The sequence below is a fragment of the Cyanistes caeruleus genome, chromosome 9 (genome assembly GCF_971803275.1).
Source record: "Cyanistes caeruleus chromosome 9, bCyaCae1.hap1.1, whole genome shotgun sequence".
Lineage (NCBI taxonomy): Eukaryota > Metazoa > Chordata > Aves > Passeriformes > Paridae > Cyanistes > Cyanistes caeruleus.
The window spans coordinates 9344012-9371772 of record NC_141709.1 but is presented as its reverse complement, the minus strand read 5'-3'; the positions used below and the strand labels follow the sequence as shown (position 1 = coordinate 9371772).

The window sequence follows — 27761 nt, the reverse complement described above, 5'->3', positions numbered from 1 at the left end:
CATCAACCACGCGCTGGTTCTCATCATGGCAGTGCAAGGAGAGTGGGAGCAGGCTCTGCTGCACGTGGGACTTCAGGGCCTTTTTCCCCTCCTTTGGTACTAAATCCATTATCTCTTGGAAGATGAACATGGAGCACAGCTGCACCTGGCTATCGTCCTGTACGAAAGGAAGAAATAAAGACCTCAGCATCAGCTGCTTCAGGCCCACCTGGGCACAGGCCTGCAAATGCCCAGGGCACAGTGCCAAGGCAGCAGCCATGGCTGGAGACACAGAGCCTTACATTGTCAAAGAGCGGCAGGAGCGCCTCAGCCAGCTGCAGGCCGAGGGGGATGGTTATCGGGCCACCACTGTACAGGAGCAAACGGCTGAGGAGAGCGATGCTCATCCCAAGCACATGGCTGTCATTTTCCCCCAGGAGCTCCACGAGCCTTTCATGCAGGCCCCACATTCTTTTGGCCTGTGTGGAACACAAGTGTGTGAAATGCCACCCTGCTGCCACAGGGCCCAGAGGCCAAAGGCCTGTGCCAAAGGCCTGGGGCAGGAGGCAAGAGGCAGGAGGCAGGAGAACTGGCAGCAGCTGCCTCAGTGCCCAAAGGCCAGCCAAGCGCAAGCCACTGCCTTCCCCAGCCCCACGCCGGCAGCCGCTGCCCCCTTCTCACCATGGAGGAATTCTTGCCGAGCACCACAAGGCCTCTGAGTGCCAAGCGACGCCTCTCCCTGCACTCGCTCTGCAGTTTGTTTGATGCGATCTCCAGGACGCTGTCACGGTATTCACTCGAGTCCAGGCACTCCAACATCTGAAGGGCACAGGCCGGTGATGGGGCAGCAGCGCACAGGGCTGGGCCCAGGCAGCAGCACAGGGCGTGGGCACCGTCCCGGACGGCTGCGGCACCGAGAGGGCAGAGAGCTGGGAGACAGCTCAGCGAGACAGCGCTGCCCTTCAGGCTCACCTCCACAAGGAACGCCATGGCGGCCAAATCCCCGTGTGCCGTGTCTTTGCTGAGCAGCCCGAGCAGGTAGAATGCAATCGCAGAACACAAGGGTAGGGACACGTGACGCATTGCTCTGATGGGAGGAAAAAGGAACCAAGACCCTGAGCCAGCGGGACAAACCTCTCCATGGACTGACTCCCAGGAGGAGCTTGGCCCTTCTCCACCACCCTGCAAGGGGACCCAGGCCCTTTGGGAAGCAGCTGCTCTTGGGCACCCTCCTCTCCCAGGCTTGTGCAGTGTCCTTGGCCATCCCTTGGTGACAAGGCCCTCTGGCCCATGACCACGGGGACTGTGTGGGGCACCCCAGGCTCGGGGCACAAACGCTGTTTGGGGGCAGCTCACCTGGCCAGCACACCCACAGCACAGTGGTGCGTGCCAGCACACAGCAGCGTGTCCCAGCCACACTCGTCTTCCACTGCTGCCACCACATCCTCATAGTGCAGTCGGCAGAGCAGGGCCTTCAGGGTCTGCACTGCAAACCTGTGTGCACAGCAAAGCCCAGGTGATGCTGGGAGCACGGGCTTCTGCCCTGGGGACATGGCAGGGACAGGAGGACTGGCATGGAGCACCTGTTGGGGCTGATGGCAAGGCCGTGTTGCTGCTGGCATCTCTTCCAGAAGGTATCGACCTTCTCTGGCAGATCCAATGTGCTGAACAGCACTTGCAAGAGCAGATGCACCAAGAGACGGGGGAAATACACTGTCACTGCATGTGGGAGACAGGGCAGCTGGAGCATCTTCCATATCACCACAGTTGCCTGTGAAGGACAGAGCAGCCTGAGTCAGTGCTCAGTGCTCAGGTGTCCATGTGGCAGGGCCCGAGCGTGGCAGGGAGAGGCCAGTGGAGATGTAGGGACAGCAGCCGGCCTGGTGGCCCTGGAGCTGCTCCTAGGCCAGGTTGGAGCCCAGTGCCTGATGCAGGGAGATGCCATGGGAGGAGGGAGGATGGAGACCTGAGGGAGAGGTGACCTTGGGGTGAGCAAAGGTCAGTTGCAGAAACTCACAGCCAGGGCAAGGACAGCCGTGTGGTCCCCGTCGGAGGTGCACATGCTGAGCTCTGGCCAGGTGCCCAGCACATCCAGAAGTATCAGCATGGCTGGCTCTGCAGCCCTGCACGAGCACATGATGCTCTTCCACATGGTGGTAGCAGCTCTGTGGGGTCAGAGTTCTGTGTCAGGGGGGTCTGGGACACATCCCCGTGGCCTGGGCAGCAGCAGGGAGCTGAGCTGGCTGCCAGCCCTGCCTCTGCCCACTGCCCCTCAGTGGCAGCCCAGCCCTGTGGGGACTGGCCCCTGAGGGCAGCAGGCTCGGGGGCTGCTGTGCCAGGGCTGACAAAGGGAGGAGCCACAGGGCCCTGGAATCCTCTGTTTGTCAGACACCTGAGCCGGGCTGTGCAGGGGGATGCCCTGAGCCCTCTGGGCACGTGGGCCCTGTACCTGTCACACCATGGGGCCACACGCAGGAGAGCCATCACCACGTCAGCAGGCTGTGCCTCTGTCATATCCAGAAGGGGCCTGTACAGATTGTACTCAGGAAACTCATTAGCCTTGAGCCACTGGTAGATGAACCTCACCATGGGGAGCACCTGGAGAAGGCACAGGGAAACTTGGAAAGCTGCCAGCAGGAGTAATGTGCCCAGCTTCCCAGAGAAGTGCTTCTCTTCCCACCGCACTGCCACGGCCTCAAAGGCTCGCAGTGAGCAGCTGGCGTGGCCAAGCAATTCCTGGGAGGATCGAAGCCAGGCCACAGACTGCTTACTTGCTTTGGACTGGAAGGACCCTCCTCCACAAGCATGTCCAGCAGGGCAGCACTGGCCTTGGTTTTGAAGATGGGAGAGTATGCTCTGACCACAGTGCCCATGGCAGTGGTCTCTTCCTCCCGAATTCTCTTCATGAATTTGCAAATCATCTGCAGCAGAAGGGCAAGAAATGAGGGACATTGCATGGAGTGCTCCAAGCGTGGTGCTGGGCTGAGCAGGAGAGGGGATGGCTGCAGGTACCTGCGCTGTTGTGCGGAAGAGGCCACGGCTGCGATCCTGCTCTCGAGTGCGCTCCATGGCTGCTCCTGGCAAAGAGCGAGCGCAGCTTGAGCTGAGGGGCTGCGGGAGAGGCCGGAGAACACAGCCCAGCCCTGCACTCCCCAGGCAGGGACAGCCCCGGGAGGCCCCAGGGCACAGAGTACAGCTCCAGGGCGTCTGACCCAGCCCCACTTCTGTCCTGTCCATGGGTGTGTCCCCGGGGGATGGGATGGGATGGGATGGGATGGGATGGGATGGGATGGGATGGGATGGGATGGGATGGGATGGGATGGGATGGGATGGGATGGGATGGGACGAGGCCAAGCTGGCTGCAGGCCCAGGTCTGCCGCTCACCCTCCTGAGGTGGCTGAAATTGCTCCAGCTCTCCAGGCTGCTGTGCTGGGGCAGTCCCAGGGCCTTCTTTCTCCTCCTTCACCCAGGTCAGCTTGGGGACACTTGGAGGTCTCTGCTCAACATCACTGCCTGGATTCATGGCTACTCGCAGCAGAGGTGGCTCAGAAAAGGTCTGAGTTGGCAAGTCCTGCAGCTGTGCCTGGAAGGCACCTGCAGGAGTGAAGTCTTGGCAAGGCTGCAGGACAGCCAGTCCTGCACTTGGGTCTCAGGGGCTCGTGCCACAAGGACAGGAGACTCGTCGTCAAGGACCGCGGTGAGGAAATGCCACGGTCTGGGCTCGAGCACACCTGAGAAGTGTGGTGCTTCACCTCACCAGAAGTGAAGCCTCGGGAAGGCTGCAGGTCACCGAGTGCTGTGGTCTGGCCTCGAGGTGACCTGCAGGAGTAACGCCTCAGAAAGGCTCTGGGTCAGCAAGGAATGAGTGCGCCGTGTGGGGGCTCCTCACAGCACCACTCTGTCCCGTCCTGCCCTGTCACGTGCACCAGGCACTGTGGTGTGGCTGTGTCACCACCAACACTAATGTCACCCCATGTCACAAAGGGCCCTTGGACACCCTGTCCCGTTCCATTCCACGGTTACCATGATGCACCGTGTCACCAAGGGCCGTTGCACACGCTGCCCCCTGCCCTGGGGCTCCACCCAGCCCGGCCAAAGTGGCCCAGCTTGGAAGCAATGCCTTGGCCCAAGTGTCTCAGACAGCCCAACAGGATCTTTAGGAACAGCTCAAACCTGTGGCTGCAGCAGGAAGGGTGGCAGGAGGTTTCCTGCCTGCTTTGCATTGCTGCAGGGGCTGCTCCTGTCAGAGCCCCCTCTCTGCTGGTGACAGCTTTGCTCTTGGGGACACCGCTCTGCAGCAGCCCAGGAACACGAGTGGTGCCCAGTGCCGGGAGCGCCACCAGTGGTTCCCTCCTGTGCACGGGGACCCCAGCCCCAGGGTGGCTGTGCCAGCACCCCCAGGGACCTCCAGCCTCAGGAACCCAGGGCAAGGGGAAACCACAGCTGTGCAAATGCTGCCTGTGCCCAAAGCAAATGCAAAGACAGACAGCCTGTGACAAACAAGGACAATTTATTTACACAACAGCACCACCACCAACAATGAACTACAGAATGTATTTATGTTATAAGAATCTTCATAGCAACAATCTATAAAATGTATGTACAATGAAAGGACCTCTATAGCAATTGCAATAAAGAACCTAACTACAGCCTGTAGAACATATATACTGAAGGGACTGTGTCCACCATCTCTGTTATTCCTGCAAGAGAAGGAGGCATCTTGGCCACTCCAGCCCAGCCCTGAGGGCCGTTCCTGTGCACGCTCTGGTGCCGTTTCTGCTCTGTCCAGAGCCGCTTCAGCAGCAGCGACTCAGCAGCGCTGCTCGAGGAGACATCACCACCCTCCCCATGGAGGCAGAAGCTGTGCAGACACAGAGCTCTGTGTCAGGGGAGCCTTGGTCTCAGCACCGTGGCCTGGGCAGGCGCGGGGGCCCGGGCTGGCCGCCAGCCCTGCCTCTGCCTGCTGCCCTGGCAGCACCCACTGGCTGTGCCCTGCCAGGGCCTCCTTGCCCTCCTTGTCCCGAGACAGCCCAGCCTGGGCACCTCGGGGCTGCTGAGGCCCAGCCTCGAGGGCTTCTGCTGCAGGCATGGCAGTCTCTCAGGGGAAGCACCAGAGCAGCGGGTGACAGGAACAAGGTGACTGCCTGGGGGCTGCTCGTGGCCTCTGACACCCAATTTCCTCAGGGCTTCCACCACCCTGGCCCCTCTGCTCTCCCCCAGCCCGGCCAACCTGCCCGGCAGCGGTGCAGCCCCGATGGAGCTCCAGAGGAGCCAGATTGAGAGAGCCTCAGAGCCCTCAGCAATCCCGCCAGCAACCCACAGGCTGCAGGACACAGACGGCGCTTCCTGGCTGGGAGAAGCCTCGTGCCCATCTCCAGGCACCACAATCACAGCGATCCCCACAGCTCCAGCCCCTGCCCAGCTCCTCTGTGGGCAGCGTTAAGGCTTCAGCAGAACCACCCAAGGCCGAGGGCCTTCTGGCCATTTTCCCTTCCCCACTGCACGCCTGGGCAGCTTGCTGAGCACAAGCACCCTTTTCCCCTCTCCCCCTATGCCCTGCGCACTGGGCACCAGAGAAAGCACCTGAGACACTGGGTATGAGAACACATTCTATATTTCTAAATATAATTCTATATTTCTATATATAATTCTATATCTATATTCTATATATTTCTATTTCTATATATCTATATTAAAAAGAACGAAGAAGAAGGAATAAAAAAAATATCCTAAAGAAAAATCCTGCCCGGCTCAGATGGCCCCGGCAGACAGAGAGCCTCTAAATTCAGCTCTCCTCAGAGCTCCAGCAGCACCGCCAGCCACGGGCCCACAGACAAGGGCGGTTCTTGCGTGCCCTGCGGAATCCATCTTGCCACTTCTGCAAGATGGAGCCTTGAGCTGCGCGGAGGACAAAGGCTGTTTCCAGAGCCAGCAGTCTGATGGCAGGGCTGATGTCCTGTGCCTTGTCATCAAGGGCTGCAAGAGAGAGGAACAGATCTCCATGGTCAGATCTGGATCTGCAGGTACCCGAGGAGAGCCCCGTGCAAGGGCCAACCCAGGTGGCTCTGGCCATGGCCAGGAGGGAGCAGGGACCAAAGGGATCAGCCCAAAGCCACTGGACACTATTGGCACTCGTGCCCCTGAAATCTCTGTGTGTGCCCTGGCCACACCAGGCCTGGTCCGCACAGGGAGCAGAGCCCTGGGCAGCCGGGGCAGGGATTGCAGCTCCCCTTGGCAGCCGGGGCTGGCAGCCCGCTGCCCTCACTCACCCTGACAGATGCTCTGGAGCTCTCGTTTGTTCCCCCGGAGGTGCTGCCCGGCCATCCCTGGGAACACAGAGCCTGTCAGGGTCCCAGCAGCACAGCTCCCTGCCAGCGGCGCTGCCAGCCCTGGGGCCACACGGCCTCCTGCCCCGGCAGGGCTCAGCCCCGGCCCTTGCCGCATCCTGACTCAGCCCAAGGGCCCGGCTGCCAGAGGCCGGCAGCAGCAGCCCCGAGGGCAGCCGGGGCTCCAGGGCCGGGGCAGCAGCCGGGGCTGGGGCCGAGCTGCGGCGGGGCAGGGAGGGAGCCCAGCCCGGTTCGTGGCTCACCAATGAACCTGATGGCCGCCGCTCGCAGGGACTCCTGCGGGCTGTCCAGGTACAGCAGGGCCCGGTGCAGGTGCTCAGCCGCTCGGCTCCTGTCCTGTGCCAGCTGCAGAGAGCGGCGGGAGGGAAGGGTTGGTGCGGGCTCTGCCCCTCGGCCGGGCACTGCTGCCTGCGGCCAGCCCCGGCCTCCCGTGCCCGCCCAGCCCTGAGGCACCGGGCAGCAGCCGCTGGCGCCGGGCTCTGGAGGGGGCAGAGGGCCGGGGGCTGCCCGGGGAGCCGCGGTGCTGCCCTGCCCGACAGACCAGCGGTGCCGGGGCTCCATGGGCACACGGCTCGGGGCCACAGGGGGCTGGAGTAGAGCCCGCGGGGCCCAGGGAAGGGAGCAGCGTGTGGGGCACAGGCTGGCGGCCCTGGGTGCGGCACTGGGCAGGGCACAGCTGCCAGCCGCACACACTGAGCTTCTCCAACCTTGGGCTGGGGCTTCCAGCCCGCCCTTACCAAGCCCTCGCCGAACCTCCAGGTCTGATCCACCCGCAGCATCTGCTGGAGATCCTTCCTCTTCAGGAATCGGGCGGAACAGAGCAGCGTTTCCCGGGAGGCCTGGAGAGCAGCAGAGACCCAGAGATGGCACCACAGCCCAGGGCACAGGACCCACGTCCCTGGGCCAAGACCAGGAGGGAGCTGCAGCCTGCGAGGCAGCAGAGCAGGAGGCAGCCGAGCGCCCTGCCAGGGAGCCACGGCAGCTGCCGAGTCCTCACATCAACCACGCGCTGGTTCTCATCATGGCAGTGCAAGGAGAGTGGGAGCAGGCTCTGCTGCACGTGGGACTTCAGGGCCTTTTTCCCCTCCTTTGGTACTAAATCCATTATCTCTTGGAAGATGAACATGGAGCACAGCTGCACCTGGCTATCGTCCTGTACGAAAGGAAGAAATAAAGACCTCAGCATCAGCTGCTTCAGGCCCACCTGGGCACAGGCCTGCAAATGCCCAGGGCACAGTGCCAAGGCAGCAGCCATGGCTGGAGACACAGAGCCTTACATTGTCAAAGAGCGGCAGGAGCGCCTCAGCCAGCTGCAGGCCGAGGGGGATGGTTATCGGGCCACCACTGTACAGGAGCAAACGGCTGAGGAGAGCGATGCTCATCCCAAGCACATGGCTGTCATTTTCCCCCAGGAGCTCCACGAGCCTTTCATGCAGGCCCCACATTCTTTTGGCCTGTGTGGAACACAAGTGTGTGAAATGCCACCCTGCTGCCACAGGGCCCAGAGGCCAAAGGCCTGTGCCAAAGGCCTGGGGCAGGAGGCAAGAGGCAGGAGGCAGGAGAACTGGCAGCAGCTGCCTCAGTGCCCAAAGGCCAGCCAAGCGCAAGCCACTGCCTTCCCCAGCCCCACGCCGGCAGCCGCTGCCCCCTTCTCACCATGGAGGAATTCTTGCCGAGCACCACAAGGCCTCTGAGTGCCAAGCGACGCCTCTCCCTGCACTCGCTCTGCAGTTTGTTTGATGCGATCTCCAGGACGCTGTCACGGTATTCACTCGAGTCCAGGCACTCCAACATCTGAAGGGCACAGGCCGGTGATGGGGCAGCAGCGCACAGGGCTGGGCCCAGGCAGCAGCACAGGGCGTGGGCACCGTCCCGGACGGCTGCGGCACCGAGAGGGCAGAGAGCTGGGAGACAGCTCAGCGAGACAGCGCTGCCCTTCAGGCTCACCTCCACAAGGAACGCCATGGCGGCCAAATCCCCGTGTGCCGTGTCTTTGCTGAGCAGCCCGAGCAGGTAGAATGCAATCGCAGAACACAAGGGTAGGGACACGTGACGCATTGCTCTGATGGGAGGAAAAAGGAACCAAGACCCTGAGCCAGCGGGACAAACCTCTCCATGGACTGACTCCCAGGAGGAGCTTGGCCCTTCTCCACCACCCTGCAAGGGGACCCAGGCCCTTTGGGAAGCAGCTGCTCTTGGGCACCCTCCTCTCCCAGGCTTGTGCAGTGTCCTTGGCCATCCCTTGGTGACAAGGCCCTCTGGCCCATGACCACGGGGACTGTGTGGGGCACCCCAGGCTCGGGGCACAAACGCTGTTTGGGGGCAGCTCACCTGGCCAGCACACCCACAGCACAGTGGTGCGTGCCAGCACACAGCAGCGTGTCCCAGCCACACTCGTCTTCCACTGCTGCCACCACATCCTCATAGTGCAGTCGGCAGAGCAGGGCCTTCAGGGTCTGCACTGCAAACCTGTGTGCACAGCAAAGCCCAGGTGATGCTGGGAGCACGGGCTTCTGCCCTGGGGACATGGCAGGGACAGGAGGACTGGCATGGAGCACCTGTTGGGGCTGATGGCAAGGCCGTGTTGCTGCTGGCATCTCTTCCAGAAGGTATCGACCTTCTCTGGCAGATCCAATGTGCTGAACAGCACTTGCAAGAGCAGATGCACCAAGAGACGGGGGAAATACACTGTCACTGCATGTGGGAGACAGGGCAGCTGGAGCATCTTCCATATCACCACAGTTGCCTGTGAAGGACAGAGCAGCCTGAGTCAGTGCTCAGTGCTCAGGTGTCCATGTGGCAGGGCCCGAGCGTGGCAGGGAGAGGCCAGTGGAGATGTAGGGACAGCAGCCGGCCTGGTGGCCCTGGAGCTGCTCCTAGGCCAGGTTGGAGCCCAGTGCCTGATGCAGGGAGATGCCATGGGAGGAGGGAGGATGGAGACCTGAGGGAGAGGTGACCTTGGGGTGAGCAAAGGTCAGTTGCAGAAACTCACAGCCAGGGCAAGGACAGCCGTGTGGTCCCCGTCGGAGGTGCACATGCTGAGCTCTGGCCAGGTGCCCAGCACATCCAGAAGTATCAGCATGGCTGGCTCTGCAGCCCTGCACGAGCACATGATGCTCTTCCACATGGTGGTAGCAGCTCTGTGGGGTCAGAGTTCTGTGTCAGGGGGGTCTGGGACACATCCCCGTGGCCTGGGCAGCAGCAGGGAACTGAGCTGGCTGCCAGCCCTGCCTCTGCCCACTGCCCCTCAGTGGCAGCCCAGCCCTGTGGGGACTGGCCCCTGAGGGCAGCAGGCTCGGGGGCTGCTGTGCCAGGGCTGACAAAGGGAGGAGCCACAGGGCCCTGGAATCCTCTGTTTGTCAGACACCTGAGCCGGGCTGTGCAGGGGGATGCCCTGAGCCCTCTGGGCACGTGGGCCCTGTACCTGTCACACCATGGGGCCACACGCAGGAGAGCCATCACCACGTCAGCAGGCTGTGCCTCTGTCATATCCAGAAGGGGCCTGTACAGATTGTACTCAGGAAACTCATTAGCCTTGAGCCACTGGTAGATGAACCTCACCATGGGGAGCACCTGGAGAAGGCACAGGGAAACTTGGAAAGCTGCCAGCAGGAGTAATGTGCCCAGCTTCCCAGAGAAGTGCTTCTCTTCCCACCGCACTGCCACGGCCTCAAAGGCTCGCAGTGAGCAGCTGGCGTGGCCAAGCAATTCCTGGGAGGATCGAAGCCAGGCCACAGACTGCTTACTTGCTTTGGACTGGAAGGACCCTCCTCCACAAGCATGTCCAGCAGGGCAGCACTGGCCTTGGTTTTGAAGATGGGAGAGTATGCTCTGACCACAGTGCCCATGGCAGTGGTCTCTTCCTCCCGAATTCTCTTCATGAATTTGCAAATCATCTGCAGCAGAAGGGCAAGAAATGAGGGACATTGCATGGAGTGCTCCAAGCGTGGTGCTGGGCTGAGCAGGAGAGGGGATGGCTGCAGGTACCTGCGCTGTTGTGCGGAAGAGGCCACGGCTGCGATCCTGCTCTCGAGTGCGCTCCATGGCTGCTCCTGGCAAAGAGCGAGCGCAGCTTGAGCTGAGGGGCTGCGGGAGAGGCCGGAGAACACAGCCCAGCCCTGCACTCCCCAGGCAGGGACAGCCCCGGGAGGCCCCAGGGCACAGAGTACAGCTCCAGGGCGTCTGACCCAGCCCCACTTCTGTCCTGTCCATGGGTGTGTCCCCGGGGGATGGGATGGGATGGGATGGGATGGGATGGGATGGGATGGGATGGGATGGGATGGGATGGGATGGGACGAGGCCAAGCTGGCTGCAGGCCCAGGTCTGCCGCTCACCCTCCTGAGGTGGCTGAAATTGCTCCAGCTCTCCAGGCTGCTGTGCTGGGGCAGTCCCAGGGCCTTCTTTCTCCTCCTTCACCCAGGTCAGCTTGGGGACACTTGGAGGTCTCTGCTCAACATCACTGCCTGGATTCATGGCTACTCGCAGCAGAGGTGGCTCAGAAAAGGTCTGAGTTGGCAAGTCCTGCAGCTGTGCCTGGAAGGCACCTGCAGGAGTGAAGTCTTGGCAAGGCTGCAGGACAGCCAGTCCTGCACTTGGGTCTCAGGGGCTCGTGCCACAAGGACAGGAGACTCGTCGTCAAGGACCGCGGTGAGGAAATGCCACGGTCTGGGCTCGAGCACACCTGAGAAGTGTGGTGCTTCACCTCACCAGAAGTGAAGCCTCGGGAAGGCTGCAGGTCACCGAGTGCTGTGGTCTGGCCTCGAGGTGACCTGCAGGAGTAACGCCTCAGAAAGGCTCTGGGTCAGCAAGGAATGAGTGCGCCGTGTGGGGGCTCCTCACAGCACCACTCTGTCCCGTCCTGCCCTGTCACGTGCACCAGGCACTGTGGTGTGGCTGTGTCACCACCAACACTAATGTCACCCCATGTCACAAAGGGCCCTTGGACACCCTGTCCCGTTCCATTCCACGGTTACCATGATGCACCGTGTCACCAAGGGCCGTTGCACACGCTGCCCCCTGCCCTGGGGCTCCACCCAGCCCGGCCAAAGTGGCCCAGCTTGGAAGCAATGCCTTGGCCCAAGTGTCTCAGACAGCCCAACAGGATCTTTAGGAACAGCTCAAACCTGTGGCTGCAGCAGGAAGGGTGGCAGGAGGTTTCCTGCCTGCTTTGCATTGCTGCAGGGGCTGCTCCTGTCAGAGCCCCCTCTCTGCTGGTGACAGCTTTGCTCTTGGGGACACCGCTCTGCAGCAGCCCAGGAACACGAGTGGTGCCCAGTGCCGGGAGCGCCACCAGTGGTTCCCTCCTGTGCACGGGGACCCCAGCCCCAGGGTGGCTGTGCCAGCACCCCCAGGGACCTCCAGCCTCAGGAACCCAGGGCAAGGGGAAACCACAGCTGTGCAAATGCTGCCTGTGCCCAAAGCAAATGCAAAGACAGACAGCCTGTGACAAACAAGGACAATTTATTTACACAACAGCACCACCACCAACAATGAACTACAGAATGTATTTATGTTATAAGAATCTTCATAGCAACAATCTATAAAATGTATGTACAATGAAAGGACCTCTATAGCAATTGCAATAAAGAACCTAACTACAGCCTGTAGAACATATATACTGAAGGGACTGTGTCCACCATCTCTGTTATTCCTGCAAGAGAAGGAGGCATCTTGGCCACTCCAGCCCAGCCCTGAGGGCCGTTCCTGTGCACGCTCTGGTGCCGTTTCTGCTCTGTCCAGAGCCGCTTCAGCAGCAGCGACTCAGCAGCGCTGCTCGAGGAGACATCACCACCCTCCCCATGGAGGCAGAAGCTGTGCAGACACAGAGCTCTGTGTCAGGGGAGCCTTGGTCTCAGCACCGTGGCCTGGGCAGGCGCGGGGGCCCGGGCTGGCCGCCAGCCCTGCCTCTGCCTGCTGCCCTGGCAGCACCCACTGGCTGTGCCCTGCCAGGGCCTCCTTGCCCTCCTTGTCCCGAGACAGCCCAGCCTGGGCACCTCGGGGCTGCTGAGGCCCAGCCTCGAGGGCTTCTGCTGCAGGCATGGCAGTCTCTCAGGGGAAGCACCAGAGCAGCGGGTGACAGGAACAAGGTGACTGCCTGGGGGCTGCTCGTGGCCTCTGACACCCAATTTCCTCAGGGCTTCCACCACCCTGGCCCCTCTGCTCTCCCCCAGCCCGGCCAACCTGCCCGGCAGCGGTGCAGCCCCGATGGAGCTCCAGAGGAGCCAGATTGAGAGAGCCTCAGAGCCCTCAGCAATCCCGCCAGCAACCCACAGGCTGCAGGACACAGACGGCACTTCCTGGCTGGGAGAAGCCTCGTGCCCATCTCCAGGCACCACAATCACAGCGATCCCCACAGCTCCAGCCCCTGCCCAGCTCCTCTGTGGGCAGCGTTAAGGCTTCAGCAGAACCACCCAAGGCCGAGGGCCTTCTGGCCATTTTCCCTTCCCCACTGCACGCCTGGGCAGCTTGCTGAGCACAAGCACCCTTTTCCCCTCTCCCCCTATGCCCTGCGCACTGGGCACCAGAGAAAGCACCTGAGACACTGGGTATGAGAACACATTCTATATTTCTAAATATAATTCTATATTTCTATATATAATTCTATATCTATATTCTATATATTTCTATTTCTATATATCTATATTAAAAAGAACGAAGAAGAAGGAATAAAAAAAATATCCTAAAGAAAAATCCTGCCCGGCTCAGATGGCCCCGGCAGACAGAGAGCCTCTAAATTCAGCTCTCCTCAGAGCTCCAGCAGCACCGCCAGCCACGGGCCCACAGACAAGGGCGGTTCTTGCGTGCCCTGCGGAATCCATCTTGCCACTTCTGCAAGATGGAGCCTTGAGCTGCGCGGAGGACAAAGGCTGTTTCCAGAGCCAGCAGTCTGATGGCAGGGCTGATGTCCTGTGCCTTGTCATCAAGGGCTGCAAGAGAGAGGAACAGATCTCCATGGTCAGATCTGGATCTGCAGGTACCCGAGGAGAGCCCCGTGCAAGGGCCAACCCAGGTGGCTCTGGCCATGGCCAGGAGGGAGCAGGGACCAAAGGGATCAGCCCAAAGCCACTGGACACTATTGGCACTCGTGCCCCTGAAATCTCTGTGTGTGCCCTGGCCACACCAGGCCTGGTCCGCACAGGGAGCAGAGCCCTGGGCAGCCGGGGCAGGGATTGCAGCTCCCCTTGGCAGCCGGGGCTGGCAGCCCGCTGCCCTCACTCACCCTGACAGATGCTCTGGAGCTCTCGTTTGTTCCCCCGGAGGTGCTGCCCGGCCATCCCTGGGAACACAGAGCCTGTCAGGGTCCCAGCAGCACAGCTCCCTGCCAGCGGCGCTGCCAGCCCTGGGGCCACACGGCCTCCTGCCCCGGCAGGGCTCAGCCCCGGCCCTTGCCGCATCCTGACTCAGCCCAAGGGCCCGGCTGCCAGAGGCCGGCAGCAGCAGCCCCGAGGGCAGCCGGGGCTCCAGGGCCGGGGCAGCAGCCGGGGCTGGGGCCGAGCTGCGGCGGGGCAGGGAGGGAGCCCAGCCCGGTTCGTGGCTCACCAATGAACCTGATGGCCGCCGCTCGCAGGGACTCCTGCGGGCTGTCCAGGTACAGCAGGGCCCGGTGCAGGTGCTCAGCCGCTCGGCTCCTGTCCTGTGCCAGCTGCAGAGAGCGGCGGGAGGGAAGGGTTGGTGCGGGCTCTGCCCCTCGGCCGGGCACTGCTGCCTGCGGCCAGCCCCGGCCTCCCGTGCCCGCCCAGCCCTGAGGCACCGGGCAGCAGCCGCTGGCGCCGGGCTCTGGAGGGGGCAGAGGGCCGGGGGCTGCCCGGGGAGCCGCGGTGCTGCCCTGCCCGACAGACCAGCGGTGCCGGGGCTCCATGGGCACACGGCTCGGGGCCACAGGGGGCTGGAGTAGAGCCCGCGGGGCCCAGGGAAGGGAGCAGCGTGTGGGGCACAGGCTGGCGGCCCTGGGTGCGGCACTGGGCAGGGCACAGCTGCCAGCCGCACACACTGAGCTTCTCCAACCTTGGGCTGGGGCTTCCAGCCCGCCCTTACCAAGCCCTCGCCGAACCTCCAGGTCTGATCCACCCGCAGCATCTGCTGGAGATCCTTCCTCTTCAGGAATCGGGCGGAACAGAGCAGCGTTTCCCGGGAGGCCTGGAGAGCAGCAGAGACCCAGAGATGGCACCACAGCCCAGGGCACAGGACCCACGTCCCTGGGCCAAGACCAGGAGGGAGCTGCAGCCTGCGAGGCAGCAGAGCAGGAGGCAGCCGAGCGCCCTGCCAGGGAGCCACGGCAGCTGCCGAGTCCTCACATCAACCACGCGCTGGTTCTCATCATGGCAGTGCAAGGAGAGTGGGAGCAGGCTCTGCTGCACGTGGGACTTCAGGGCCTTTTTCCCCTCCTTTGGTACTAAATCCATCATCTCTTGGAAGATGAACATGGAGCACAGCTGCACCTGGCTATCGTCCTGTACGAAAGGAAGAAATAAAGACCTCAGCATCAGCTGCTTCAGGCCCACCTGGGCACAGGCCTGCAAATGCCCAGGGCACAGTGCCAAGGCAGCAGCCATGGCTGGAGACACAGAGCCTTACATTGTCAAAGAGCGGCAGGAGCGCCTCAGCCAGCTGCAGGCCGAGGGGGATGGTTATCGGGCCACCACTGTACAGGAGCAAACGGCTGAGGAGAGCGATGCTCATCCCAAGCACATGGCTGTCATTTTCCCCCAGGAGCTCCACGAGCCTTTCATGCAGGCCCCACATTCTTTTGGCCTGTGTGGAACACAAGTGTGTGAAATGCCACCCTGCTGCCACAGGGCCCAGAGGCCAAAGGCCTGTGCCAAAGGCCTGGGGCAGGAGGCAAGAGGCAGGAGGCAGGAGAGCTGGCAGCAGCTGCCTCAGTGCCCAAAGGCCAGCCAAGCGCAAGCCACTGCCTTCCCCAGCCCCACGCCGGCAGCCGCTGCCCCCTTCTCACCATGGAGGAATTCTTGCCGAGCACCACAAGGCCTCTGAGTGCCAAGCGACGCCTCTCCCTGCACTCGCTCTGCAGTTTGTTTGATGCGATCTCCAGGACGCTGTCACGGTATTCACTCGAGTCCAGGCACTCCAACATCTGAAGGGCACAGGCCGGTGATGGGGCAGCAGCGCACAGGGCTGGGCCCAGGCAGCAGCACAGGGCGTGGGCACCGTCCCGGGCGGCTGCGGCACCGAGAGGGCAGAGAGCTGGGAGACAGCTCAGCGAGACAGCGCTGCCCTTCAGGCTCACCTCCACAAGGAACGCCATGGCGGCCAAATCCCCGTGTGCCGTGTCTTTGCTGAGCAGCCCGAGCAGGTAGAATGCAATCGCAGAACACAAGGGTAGGGACACGTGACGCATTGCTCTGATGGGAGGAAAAAGGAACCAAGACCCTGAGCCAGCGGGACAAACCTCTCCATGGACTGACTCCCAGGAGGAGCTTGGCCCTTCTCCACCACCCTGCAAGGGGACCCAGGCCCTTTGGGAAGCAGCTGCTCTTGGGCACCCTCCTCTCCCAGGCTTGTGCAGTGTCCTTGGCCATCCCTTGGTGACAAGGCCCTCTGGCCCATGACCACGGGGACTGTGTGGGGCACCCCAGGCTCGGGGCACAAACGCTGTTTGGGGGCAGCTCACCTGGCCAGCACACCCACAGCACAGTGGTGCGTGCCAGCACACAGCAGCGTGTCCCAGCCACACTCGTCTTCCACTGCTGCCACCACATCCTCATAGTGCAGTCGGCAGAGCAGGGCCTTCAGGGTCTGCACTGCAAACCTGTGTGCACAGCAAAGCCCAGGTGATGCTGGGAGCACGGGCTTCTGCCCTGGGGACATGGCAGGGACAGGAGGACTGGCATGGAGCACCTGTTGGGGCTGATGGCAAGGCCGTGTTGCTGCTGGCATCTCTTCCAGAAGGTATCGACCTTCTCTGGCAGATCCAATGTGCTGAACAGCACTTGCAAGAGCAGATGCACCAAGAGACGGGGGAAATACACTGTCACTGCATGTGGGAGACAGGGCAGCTGGAGCATCTTCCATATCACCACAGTTGCCTGTGAAGGACAGAGCAGCCTGAGTCAGTGCTCAGTGCTCAGGTGTCCATGTGGCAGGGCCCGAGCGTGGCAGGGAGAGGCCAGTGGAGATGTAGGGACAGCAGCCGGCCTGGTGGCCCTGGAGCTGCTCCTAGGCCAGGTTGGAGCCCAGTGCCTGATGCAGGGAGATGCCATGGGAGGAGGGAGGATGGAGACCTGAGGGAGAGGTGACCTTGGGGTGAGCAAAGGTCAGTTGCAGAAACTCACAGCCAGGGCAAGGACAGCCGTGTGGTCCCCGTCGGAGGTGCACATGCTGAGCTCTGGCCAGGTGCCCAGCACATCCAGAAGTATCAGCATGGCTGGCTCTGCAGCCCTGCACGAGCACATGATGCTCTTCCACATGGTGGTAGCAGCTCTGTGGGGTCAGAGTTCTGTGTCAGGGGGGTCTGGGACACATCCCCGTGGCCTGGGCAGCAGCAGGGAGCTGAGCTGGCTGCCAGCCCTGCCTCTGCCCACTGCCCCTCAGTGGCAGCCCAGCCCTGTGGGGACTGGCCCCTGAGGGCAGCAGGCTCGGGGGCTGCTGTGCCAGGGCTGACAAAGGGAGGAGCCACAGGGCCCTGGAATCCTCTGTTTGTCAGACACCTGAGCCGGGCTGTGCAGGGGGATGCCCTGAGCCCTCTGGGCACGTGGGCCCTGTACCTGTCACACCATGGGGCCACACGCAGGAGAGCCATCACCACGTCAGCAGGCTGTGCCTCTGTCATATCCAGAAGGGGCCTGTACAGATTGTACTCAGGAAACTCATTAGCCTTGAGCCACTGGTAGATGAACCTCACCATGGGGAGCACCTGGAGAAGGCACAGGGAAACTTGGAAAGCTGCCAGCAGGAGTAATGTGCCCAGCTTCCCAGAGAAGTGCTTCTCTTCCCACCGCACTGCCACGGCCTCAAAGGCTCGCAGTGAGCAGCTGGCGTGGCCAAGCAATTCCTGGGAGGATCGAAGCCAGGCCACAGACTGCTTACTTGCTTTGGACTGGAAGGACCCTCCTCCACAAGCATGTCCAGCAGGGCAGCACTGGCCTTGGTTTTGAAGATGGGAGAGTATGCTCTGACCACAGTGCCCATGGCAGTGGTCTCTTCCTCCCGAATTCTCTTCATGAATTTGCAAATCATCTGCAGCAGAAGGGCAAGAAATGAGGGACATTGCATGGAGTGCTCCAAGCGTGGTGCTGGGCTGAGCAGGAGAGGGGATGGCTGCAGGTACCTGCGCTGTTGTGCGGAAGAGGCCACGGCTGCGATCCTGCTCTCGAGTGCGCTCCATGGCTGCTCCTGGCAAAGAGCGAGCGCAGCTTGAGCTGAGGGGCTGCGGGAGAGGCCGGAGAACACAGCCCAGCCCTGCACTCCCCAGGCAGGGACAGCCCCGGGAGGCCCCAGGGCACAGAGTACAGCTCCAGGGCGTCTGACCCAGCCCCACTTCTGTCCTGTCCATGGGTGTGTCCCCGGGGGATGGGATGGGATGGGATGGGATGGGATGGGATGGGATGGGATGGGATGGGATGGGATGGGACGAGGCCAAGCTGGCTGCAGGCCCAGGTCTGCCGCTCACCCTCCTGAGGTGGCTGAAATTGCTCCAGCTCTCCAGGCTGCTGTGCTGGGGCAGTCCCAGGGCCTTCTTTCTCCTCCTTCACCCAGGTCAGCTTGGGGACACTTGGAGGTCTCTGCTCAACATCACTGCCTGGATTCATGGCTACTCGCAGCAGAGGTGGCTCAGAAAAGGTCTGAGTTGGCAAGTCCTGCAGCTGTGCCTGGAAGGCACCTGCAGGAGTGAAGTCTTGGCAAGGCTGCAGGACAGCCAGTCCTGCACTTGGGTCTCAGGGGCTCGTGCCACAAGGACAGGAGACTCGTCGTCAAGGACCGCGGTGAGGAAATGCCACGGTCTGGGCTCGAGCACACCTGAGAAGTGTGGTGCTTCACCTCACCAGAAGTGAAGCCTCGGGAAGGCTGCAGGTCACCGAGTGCTGTGGTCTGGCCTCGAGGTGACCTGCAGGAGTAACGCCTCAGAAAGGCTCTGGGTCAGCAAGGAATGAGTGCGCCGTGTGGGGGCTCCTCACAGCACCACTCTGTCCCGTCCTGCCCTGTCACGTGCACCAGGCACTGTGGTGTGGCTGTGTCACCACCAACACTAATGTCACCCCATGTCACAAAGGGCCCTTGGACACCCTGTCCCGTTCCATTCCACGGTTACCATGATGCACCGTGTCACCAAGGGCCGTTGCACACGCTGCCCCCTGCCCTGGGGCTCCACCCAGCCCGGCCAAAGTGGCCCAGCTTGGAAGCAATGCCTTGGCCCAAGTGTCTCAGACAGCCCAACAGGATCTTTAGGAACAGCTCAAACCTGTGGCTGCAGCAGGAAGGGTGGCAGGAGGTTTCCTGCCTGCTTTGCATTGCTGCAGGGGCTGCTCCTGTCAGAGCCCCCTCTCTGCTGGTGACAGCTTTGCTCTTGGGGACACCGCTCTGCAGCAGCCCAGGAACACGAGTGGTGCCCAGTGCCGGGAGCGCCACCAGTGGTTCCCTCCTGTGCACGGGGACCCCAGCCCCAGGGTGGCTGTGCCAGCACCCCCAGGGACCTCCAGCCTCAGGAACCCAGGGCAAGGGGAAACCACAGCTGTGCAAATGCTGCCTGTGCCCAAAGCAAATGCAAAGACAGACAGCCTGTGACAAACAAGGACAATTTATTTACACAACAGCACCACCACCAACAATGAACTACAGAATGTATTTATGTTATAAGAATCTTCATAGCAACAATCTATAAAATGTATGTACAATGAAAGGACCTCTATAGCAATTGCAATAAAGAACCTAACTACAGCCTGTAGAACATATATACTGAAGGGACTGTGTCCACCATCTCTGTTATTCCTGCAAGAGAAGGAGGCATCTTGGCCACTCCAGCCCAGCCCTGAGGGCCGTTCCTGTGCACGCTCTGGTGCCGTTTCTGCTCTGTCCAGAGCCGCTTCAGCAGCAGCGACTCAGCAGCGCTGCTCGAGGAGACATCACCACCCTCCCCATGGAGGCAGAAGCTGTGCAGACACAGAGCTCTGTGTCAGGGGAGCCTTGGTCTCAGCACCGTGGCCTGGGCAGGCGCGGGGGCCCGGGCTGGCCGCCAGCCCTGCCTCTGCCTGCTGCCCTGGCAGCACCCAGTGGCTGTGCCCTGCCAGGGCCTCCTTGCCCTCCTTGTCCCGAGACAGCCCAGCCTGGGCACCTCGGGGCTGCTGAGGCCCAGCCTCGAGGGCTTCTGCTGCAGGCATGGCAGTCTCTCAGGGGAAGCACCAGAGCAGCGGGTGACAGGAACAAGGTGACTGCCTGGGGGCTGCTCGTGGCCTCTGACACCCAATTTCCTCAGGGCTTCCACCACCCTGGCCCCTCTGCTCTCCCCCAGCCCGGCCAACCTGCCCGGCAGCGGTGCAGCCCCGATGGAGCTCCAGAGGAGCCAGATTGAGAGAGCCTCAGAGCCCTCAGCAATCCCGCCAGCAACCCACAGGCTGCAGGACACAGACGGCGCTTCCTGGCTGGGAGAAGCCTCGTGCCCATCTCCAGGCACCACAATCACAGCGATCCCCACAGCTCCAGCCCCTGCCCAGCTCCTCTGTGGGCAGCGTTAAGGCTTCAGCAGAACCACCCAAGGCCGAGGGCCTTCTGGCCATTTTCCCTTCCCCACTGCACGCCTGGGCAGCTTGCTGAGCACAAGCACCCTTTTCCCCTCTCCCCCTATGCCCTGCGCACTGGGCACCAGAGAAAGCACCTGAGACACTGGGTATGAGAACACATTCTATATTTCTAAATATAATTCTATATTTCTATATATAATTCTATATCTATATTCTATATATTTCTATTTCTATATATCTATATTAAAAAGAACGAAGAAGAAGGAATAAAAAAAATATCCTAAAGAAAAATCCTGCCCGGCTCAGATGGCCCCGGCAGACAGAGAGCCTCTAAATTCAGCTCTCCTCAGAGCTCCAGCAGCACCGCCAGCCACGGGCCCACAGACAAGGGCGGTTCTTGCGTGCCCTGCGGAATCCATCTTGCCACTTCTGCAAGATGGAGCCTTGAGCTGCGCGGAGGACAAAGGCTGTTTCCAGAGCCAGCAGTCTGATGGCAGGGCTGATGTCCTGTGCCTTGTCATCAAGGGCTGCAAGAGAGAGGAACAGATCTCCATGGTCAGATCTGGATCTGCAGGTACCCGAGGAGAGCCCCGTGCAAGGGCCAACCCAGGTGGCTCTGGCCATGGCCAGGAGGGAGCAGGGACCAAAGGGATCAGCCCAAAGCCACTGGACACTATTGGCACTCGTGCCCCTGAAATCTCTGTGTGTGCCCTGGCCACACCAGGCCTGGTCCGCACAGGGAGCAGAGCCCTGGGCAGCCGGGGCAGGGATTGCAGCTCCCCTTGGCAGCCGGGGCTGGCAGCCCGCTGCCCTCACTCACCCTGACAGATGCTCTGGAGCTCTCGTTTGTTCCCCCGGCGGTGCTGCCCGGCCATCCCTGGGAACACAGAGCCTGTCAGGGTCCCAGCAGCACAGCTCCCTGCCAGCGGCGCTGCCAGCCCTGGGGCCACACGGCCTCCTGCCCCGGCAGGGCTCAGCCCCGGCCCTTGCCGCATCCTGACTCAGCCCAAGGGCCCGGCTGCCAGAGGCCGGCAGCAGCAGCCCCGAGGGCAGCCGGGGCTCCAGGGCCGGGGCAGCAGCCGGGGCTGGGGCCGAGCTGCGGCGGGGCAGGGAGGGAGCCCAGCCCGGTTCGTGGCTCACCAATGAACCTGATGGCCGCCGCTCGCAGGGACTCCTGCGGGCTGTCCAGGTACAGCAGGGCCCGGTGCAGGTGCTCAGCCGCTCGGCTCCTGTCCTGTGCCAGCTGCAGAGAGCGGCGGGAGGGAAGGGTTGGTGCGGGCTCTGCCCCTCGGCCGGGCACTGCTGCCTGCGGCCAGCCCCGGCCTCCCGTGCCCGCCCAGCCCTGAGGCACCGGGCAGCAGCCGCTGGCGCCGGGCTCTGGAGGGGGCAGAGGGCCGGGGGCTGCCCGGGGAGCCGCGGTGCTGCCCTGCCCGACAGAGCAGCAGTGCCGGGGCTCCATGGGCACACGGCTCGGGGCCACAGGGGGCTGGAGTAGAGCCCGCGGGGCCCAGGGAAGGGAGCAGCGTGTGGGGCACAGGCTGGCGGCCCTGGGTGCGGCACTGGGCAGGGCACAGCTGCCAGCCGCACACACTGAGCTTCTCCAACCTTGGGCTGGGGCTTCCAGCCCGCCCTTACCAAGCCCTCGCCGAACCTCCAGGTCTGATCCACCCGCAGCATCTGCTGGAGATCCTTCCTCTTCAGGAATCGGGCGGAACAGAGCAGCGTTTCCCGGGAGGCCTGGAGAGCAGCAGAGACCCAGAGATGGCACCACAGCCCAGGGCACAGGACCCACGTCCCTGGGCCAAGACCAGGAGGGAGCTGCAGCCTGCGAGGCAGCAGAGCAGGAGGCAGCCGAGCGCCCTGCCAGGGAGCCACGGCAGCTGCCGAGTCCTCACATCAACCACGCGCTGGTTCTCATCATGGCAGTGCAAGGAGAGTGGGAGCAGGCTCTGCTGCACGTGGGACTTCAGGGCCTTTTTCCCCTCCTTTGGTACTAAATCCATCATCTCTTGGAAGATGAACATGGAGCACAGCTGCACCTGGCTATCGTCCTGTACGAAAGGAAGAAATAAAGACCTCAGCATCAGCTGCTTCAGGCCCACCTGGGCACAGGCCTGCAAATGCCCAGGGCACAGTGCCAAGGCAGCAGCCATGGCTGGAGACACAGAGCCTTACATTGTCAAAGAGCGGCAGGAGCGCCTCAGCCAGCTGCAGGCCGAGGGGGATGGTTATCGGGCCACCACTGTACAGGAGCAAACGGCTGAGGAGAGCGATGCTCATCCCAAGCACATGGCTGTCATTTTCCCCCAGGAGCTCCACGAGCCTTTCATGCAGGCCCCACATTCTTTTGGCCTGTGTGGAACACAAGTGTGTGAAATGCCACCCTGCTGCCACAGGGCCCAGAGGCCAAAGGCCTGTGCCAAAGGCCTGGGGCAGGAGGCAAGAGGCAGGAGGCAGGAGAACTGGCAGCAGCTGCCTCAGTGCCCAAAGGCCAGCCAAGCGCAAGCCACTGCCTTCCCCAGCCCCACGCCGGCAGCCGCTGCCCCCTTCTCACCATGGAGGAATTCTTGCCGAGCACCACAAGGCCTCTGAGTGCCAAGCGACGCCTCTCCCTGCACTCGCTCTGCAGTTTGTTTGATGCGATCTCCAGGACGCTGTCACGGTATTCACTCGAGTCCAGGCACTCCAACATCTGAAGGGCACAGGCCGGTGATGGGGCAGCAGCGCACAGGGCTGGGCCCAGGCAGCAGCACAGGGCGTGGGCACCGTCCCGGGCGGCTGCGGCACCGAGAGGGCAGAGAGCTGGGAGACAGCTCAGCGAGACAGCGCTGCCCTTCAGGCTCACCTCCACAAGGAACGCCATGGCGGCCAAATCCCCGTGTGCCGTGTCTTTGCTGAGCAGCCCGAGCAGGTAGAATGCAATCGCAGAACACAAGGGTAGGGACACGTGACGCATTGCTCTGATGGGAGGAAAAAGGAACCAAGACCCTAAGCCAGCGGGACAAACCTCTCCATGGACTGACTCCCAGGAGGAGCTTGGCCCTTCTCCACCACCCTGCAAGGGGACCCAGGCCCTTTGGGAAGCAGCTGCTCTTGGGCACCCTCCTCTCCCAGGCTTGTGCAGTGTCCTTGGCCATCCCTTGGTGACAAGGCCCTCTGGCCCATGACCACGGGGACTGTGTGGGGCACCCCAGGCTCGGGGCACAAACGCTGTTTGGGGGCAGCTCACCTGGCCAGCACACCCACAGCACAGTGGTGCGTGCCAGCACACAGCAGCGTGTCCCAGCCACACTCGTCTTCCACTGCTGCCACCACATCCTCATAGTGCAGTCGGCAGAGCAGGGCCTTCAGGGTCTGCACTGCAAACCTGTGTGCACAGCAAAGCCCAGGTGATGCTGGGAGCACGGGCTTCTGCCCTGGGGACATGGCAGGGACAGGAGGACTGGCATGGAGCACCTGTTGGGGCTGATGGCAAGGCCGTGTTGCTGCTGGCATCTCTTCCAGAAGGTATCGACCTTCTCTGGCAGATCCAATGTGCTGAACAGCACTTGCAAGAGCAGATGCACCAAGAGACGGGGGAAATACACTGTCACTGCATGTGGGAGACAGGGCAGCTGGAGCATCTTCCATATCACCACAGTTGCCTGTGAAGGACAGAGCAGCCTGAGTCAGTGCTCAGTGCTCAGGTGTCCATGTGGCAGGGCCCGAGCGTGGCAGGGAGAGGCCAGTGGAGATGTAGGGACAGCAGCCGGCCTGGTGGCCCTGGAGCTGCTCCTAGGCCAGGTTGGAGCCCAGTGCCTGATGCAGGGAGATGCCATGGGAGGAGGGAGGATGGAGACCTGAGGGAGAGGTGACCTTGGGGTGAGCAAAGGTCAGTTGCAGAAACTCACAGCCAGGGCAAGGACAGCCGTGTGGTCCCCGTCGGAGGTGCACATGCTGAGCTCTGGCCAGGTGCCCAGCACATCCAGAAGTATCAGCATGGCTGGCTCTGCAGCCCTGCACGAGCACATGATGCTCTTCCACATGGTGGTAGCAGCTCTGTGGGGTCAGAGTTCTGTGTCAGGGGGGTCTGGGACACATCCCCGTGGCCTGGGCAGCAGCAGGGAGCTGAGCTGGCTGCCAGCCCTGCCTCTGCCCACTGCCCCTCAGTGGCAGCCCAGCCCTGTGGGGACTGGCCCCTGAGGGCAGCAGGCTCGGGGGCTGCTGTGCCAGGGCTGACAAAGGGAGGAGCCACAGGGCCCTGGAATCCTCTGTTTGTCAGACACCTGAGCCGGGCTGTGCAGGGGGATGCCCTGAGCCCTCTGGGCACGTGGGCCCTGTACCTGTCACACCATGGGGCCACACGCAGGAGAGCCATCACCACGTCAGCAGGCTGTGCCTCTGTCATATCCAGAAGGGGCCTGTACAGATTGTACTCAGGAAACTCATTAGCCTTGAGCCACTGGTAGATGAACCTCACCATGGGGAGCACCTGGAGAAGGCACAGGGAAACTTGGAAAGCTGCCAGCAGGAGTAATGTGCCCAGCTTCCCAGAGAAGTGCTTCTCTTCCCACCGCACTGCCACGGCCTCAAAGGCTCGCAGTGAGCAGCTGGCGTGGCCAAGCAATTCCTGGGAGGATCGAAGCCAGGCCACAGACTGCTTACTTGCTTTGGACTGGAAGGACCCTCCTCCACAAGCATGTCCAGCAGGGCAGCACTGGCCTTGGTTTTGAAGATGGGAGAGTATGCTCTGACCACAGTGCCCATGGCAGTGGTCTCTTCCTCCCGAATTCTCTTCATGAATTTGCAAATCATCTGCAGCAGAAGGGCAAGAAATGAGGGACATTGCATGGAGTGCTCCAAGCGTGGTGCTGGGCTGAGCAGGAGAGGGGATGGCTGCAGGTACCTGCGCTGTTGTGCGGAAGAGGCCACGGCTGCGATCCTGCTCTCGAGTGCGCTCCATGGCTGCTCCTGGCAAAGAGCGAGCGCAGCTTGAGCTGAGGGGCTGCGGGAGAGGCCGGAGAACACAGCCCAGCCCTGCACTCCCCAGGCAGGGACAGCCCCGGGAGGCCCCAGGGCACAGAGTACAGCTCCAGGGCGTCTGACCCAGCCCCACTTCTGTCCTGTCCATGGGTGTGTCCCCGGGGGATGGGATGGGATGGGATGGGATGGGATGGGATGGGATGGGATGGGATGGGATGGGACGAGGCCAAGCTGGCTGCAGGCCCAGGTCTGCCGCTCACCCTCCTGAGGTGGCTGAAATTGCTCCAGCTCTCCAGGCTGCTGTGCTGGGGCAGTCCCAGGGCCTTCTTTCTCCTCCTTCACCCAGGTCAGCTTGGGGACACTTGGAGGTCTCTGCTCAACATCACTGCCTGGATTCATGGCTACTCGCAGCAGAGGTGGCTCAGAAAAGGTCTGAGTTGGCAAGTCCTGCAGCTGTGCCTGGAAGGCACCTGCAGGAGTGAAGTCTTGGCAAGGCTTCAGGACAGCCAGTCCTGCACTTGGGTCTCAGGGGCTCGTGCCACAAGGACAGGAGACTCGTCGTCAAGGACCGCGGTGAGGAAATGCCACGGTCTGGGCTCGAGCACACCTGAGAAGTGTGGTGCTTCACCTCACCAGAAGTGAAGCCTCGGGAAGGCTGCAGGTCACCGAGTGCTGTGGTCTGGCCTCGAGGTGACCTGCAGGAGTAACGCCTCAGAAAGGCTCTGGGTCAGCAAGGAATGAGTGCGCCGTGTGGGGGCTCCTCACAGCACCACTCTGTCCCGTCCTGCCCTGTCACGTGCACCAGGCACTGTGGTGTGGCTGTGTCACCACCAACACTAATGTCACCCCATGTCACAAAGGGCCCTTGGACACCCTGTCCCGTTCCATTCCACGGTTACCATGATGCACCGTGTCACCAAGGGCCGTTGCACACGCTGCCCCCTGCCCTGGGGCTCCACCCAGCCCGGCCAAAGTGGCCCAGCTTGGAAGCAATGCCTTGGCCCAAGTGTCTCAGACAGCCCAACAGGATCTTTAGGAACAGCTCAAACCTGTGGCTGCAGCAGGAAGGGTGGCAGGAGGTTTCCTGCCTGCTTTGCATTGCTGCAGGGGCTGCTCCTGTCAGAGCCCCCTCTCTGCTGGTGACAGCTTTGCTCTTGGGGACACCGCTCTGCAGCAGCCCAGGAACACGAGCGGTGCCCAGTGCCGGGAGCGCCACCAGTGGTTCCCTCCTGTGCACGGGGACCCCAGCCCCAGGGTGGCTGTGCCAGCACCCCCAGGGACCTCCAGCCTCAGGAACCCAGGGCAAGGGGAAACCACAGCTGTGCAAATGCTGCCTGTGCCCAAAGCAAATGCAAAGACAGACAGCCTGTGACAAACAAGGACAATTTATTTACACAACAGCACCACCACCAACAATGAACTACAGAATGTATTTATGTTATAAGAATCTTCATAGCAACAATCTATAAAATGTATGTACAATGAAAGGACCTCTATAGCAATTGCAATAAAGAACCTAACTACAGCCTGTAGAACATATATACTGAAGGGACTGTGTCCACCATCTCTGTTATTCCTGCAAGAGAAGGAGGCATCTTGGCCACTCCAGCCCAGCCCTGAGGGCCGTTCCTGTGCACGCTCTGGTGCCGTTTCTGCTCTGTCCAGAGCCGCTTCAGCAGCAGCGACTCAGCAGCGCTGCTCGAGGAGACATCACCACCCTCCCCATGGAGGCAGAAGCTGTGCAGACACAGAGCTCTGTGTCAGGGGAGCCTTGGTCTCAGCACCGTGGCCTGGGCAGGCGCGGGGGCCCGGGCTGGCCGCCAGCCCTGCCTCTGCCCGCTGCCCTGGCAGCACCCAGTGGCTGTGCCCTGCCAGGGCCTCCTTGCCCTCCTTGTCCCGAGACAGCCCAGCCTGGGCACCTCGGGGCTGCTGAGGCCCAGCCTCGAGGGCTTCTGCTGCAGGCATGGCAGTCTCTCAGGGGAAGCACCAGAGCAGCGGGTGACAGGAACAAGGTGACTGCCTGGGGGCTGCTCGTGGCCTCTGACACCCAATTTCCTCAGGGCTTCCACCACCCTGGCCCCTCTGCTCTCCCCCAGCCCGGCCAACCTGCCCGGCAGCGGTGCAGCCCCGATGGAGCTCCAGAGGAGCCAGATTGAGAGAGCCTCAGAGCCCTCAGCAATCCCGCCAGCAACCCACGGGCTGCAGGACACAGACGGTGCTTCCTGGCTGGGAGAAGCCTCGTGCCCATCTCCAGGCACCACAATCACAGCGATCCCCACAGCTCCAGCCCCTGCCCAGCTCCTCTGTGGGCAGCGTTAAGGCTTCAGCAGAACCACCCAAGGCCGAGGGCCTTCTGGCCATTTTCCCTTCCCCACTGCACGCCTGGGCAGCTTGCTGAGCACAAGCACCCTTTTCCCCTCTCCCTCTATGCCCTGCGCACTGGGCACCAGAGAAAGCACCTGAGACACTGGGTATGAGAACACATTCTATATTTCTAAATATAATTCTATATTTCTATATATAATTCTATATCTATATTCTATATATTTCTATTTCTATATATCTATATTAAAAAGAACGAAGAAGAAGGAATAAAAAAAATATCCTAAAGAAAAATCCTGCCCGGCTCAGATGGCCCCGGCAGACAGAGAGCCTCTCAATTCAGCTCTCCTCAGAGCTCCAGCAGCACCGCCAGCCACGGGCCCACAGACAAGGGCGGTTCTTGCGTGCCCTGCGGAATCCATCTCGCCACTTCTGCAAGATGGAGCCTTGAGCTGCGCGG

At 61.7% G+C, this 27761-nt stretch overlaps 3 protein-coding genes across 3 annotated transcripts in view; 1 reads left to right on the top strand and 2 right to left on the bottom strand.

The window, feature by feature from the left end:
- Positions 1-27761, top strand: part of LOC147651519 (endogenous retrovirus group K member 6 Gag polyprotein-like) — a 222124-nt gene that overhangs the window by 93909 nt on the left and 100454 nt on the right. The window lies entirely within an intron of this gene.
- LOC147651527 (uncharacterized) lies at positions 1041-3918 on the bottom strand. Its single transcript, XM_086841316.1, has 4 exons — positions 3364-3918; positions 2992-3056; positions 2751-2900; positions 1041-2577 (listed from the first exon to the last, which is right to left on the bottom strand). The coding sequence occupies exons 1-4, from the start codon at positions 3500-3502 to the stop codon at positions 2080-2082; spliced, it is 852 nt and encodes a 283-aa protein (XP_086697442.1). The 5' UTR covers positions 3503-3918; the 3' UTR covers positions 1041-2079.
- LOC147651526 (uncharacterized) lies at positions 15660-18507 on the bottom strand. Its single transcript, XM_086901530.1, has 4 exons — positions 17953-18507; positions 17611-17675; positions 17370-17519; positions 15660-17196 (listed from the first exon to the last, which is right to left on the bottom strand). The coding sequence occupies exons 1-4, from the start codon at positions 18089-18091 to the stop codon at positions 16699-16701; spliced, it is 852 nt and encodes a 283-aa protein (XP_086757656.1). The 5' UTR covers positions 18092-18507; the 3' UTR covers positions 15660-16698.

Excerpts from the sequence above, each read along its gene's own strand:
- LOC147651527 (XM_086841316.1), bottom strand. The coding sequence starts at position 3,502 with ATGAATCCAGGCAGTGATGTTGAGCAGAGACCTCCAAGTGTCCCCAAG. Across the intron at positions 3,057-3,363 it reads ATTTCAGCCACCTCAGGAGG|GAGCAGCCATGGAGCGCACT; the intron begins GTGAGCGGCAGA and ends GCTCTTTGCCAG. Across the intron at positions 2,578-2,750 it reads GTCCTTCCAGTCCAAAGCAA|GTGCTCCCCATGGTGAGGTT; the intron begins GTAAGCAGTCTG and ends TGCCTTCTCCAG.
- LOC147651526 (XM_086901530.1), bottom strand. The coding sequence starts at position 18,091 with ATGAATCCAGGCAGTGATGTTGAGCAGAGACCTCCAAGTGTCCCCAAG. Across the intron at positions 17,676-17,952 it reads ATTTCAGCCACCTCAGGAGG|GAGCAGCCATGGAGCGCACT; the intron begins GTGAGCGGCAGA and ends GCTCTTTGCCAG. Across the intron at positions 17,520-17,610 it reads TCTTCCGCACAACAGCGCAG|ATGATTTGCAAATTCATGAA; the intron begins GTACCTGCAGCC and ends CTTCTGCTGCAG.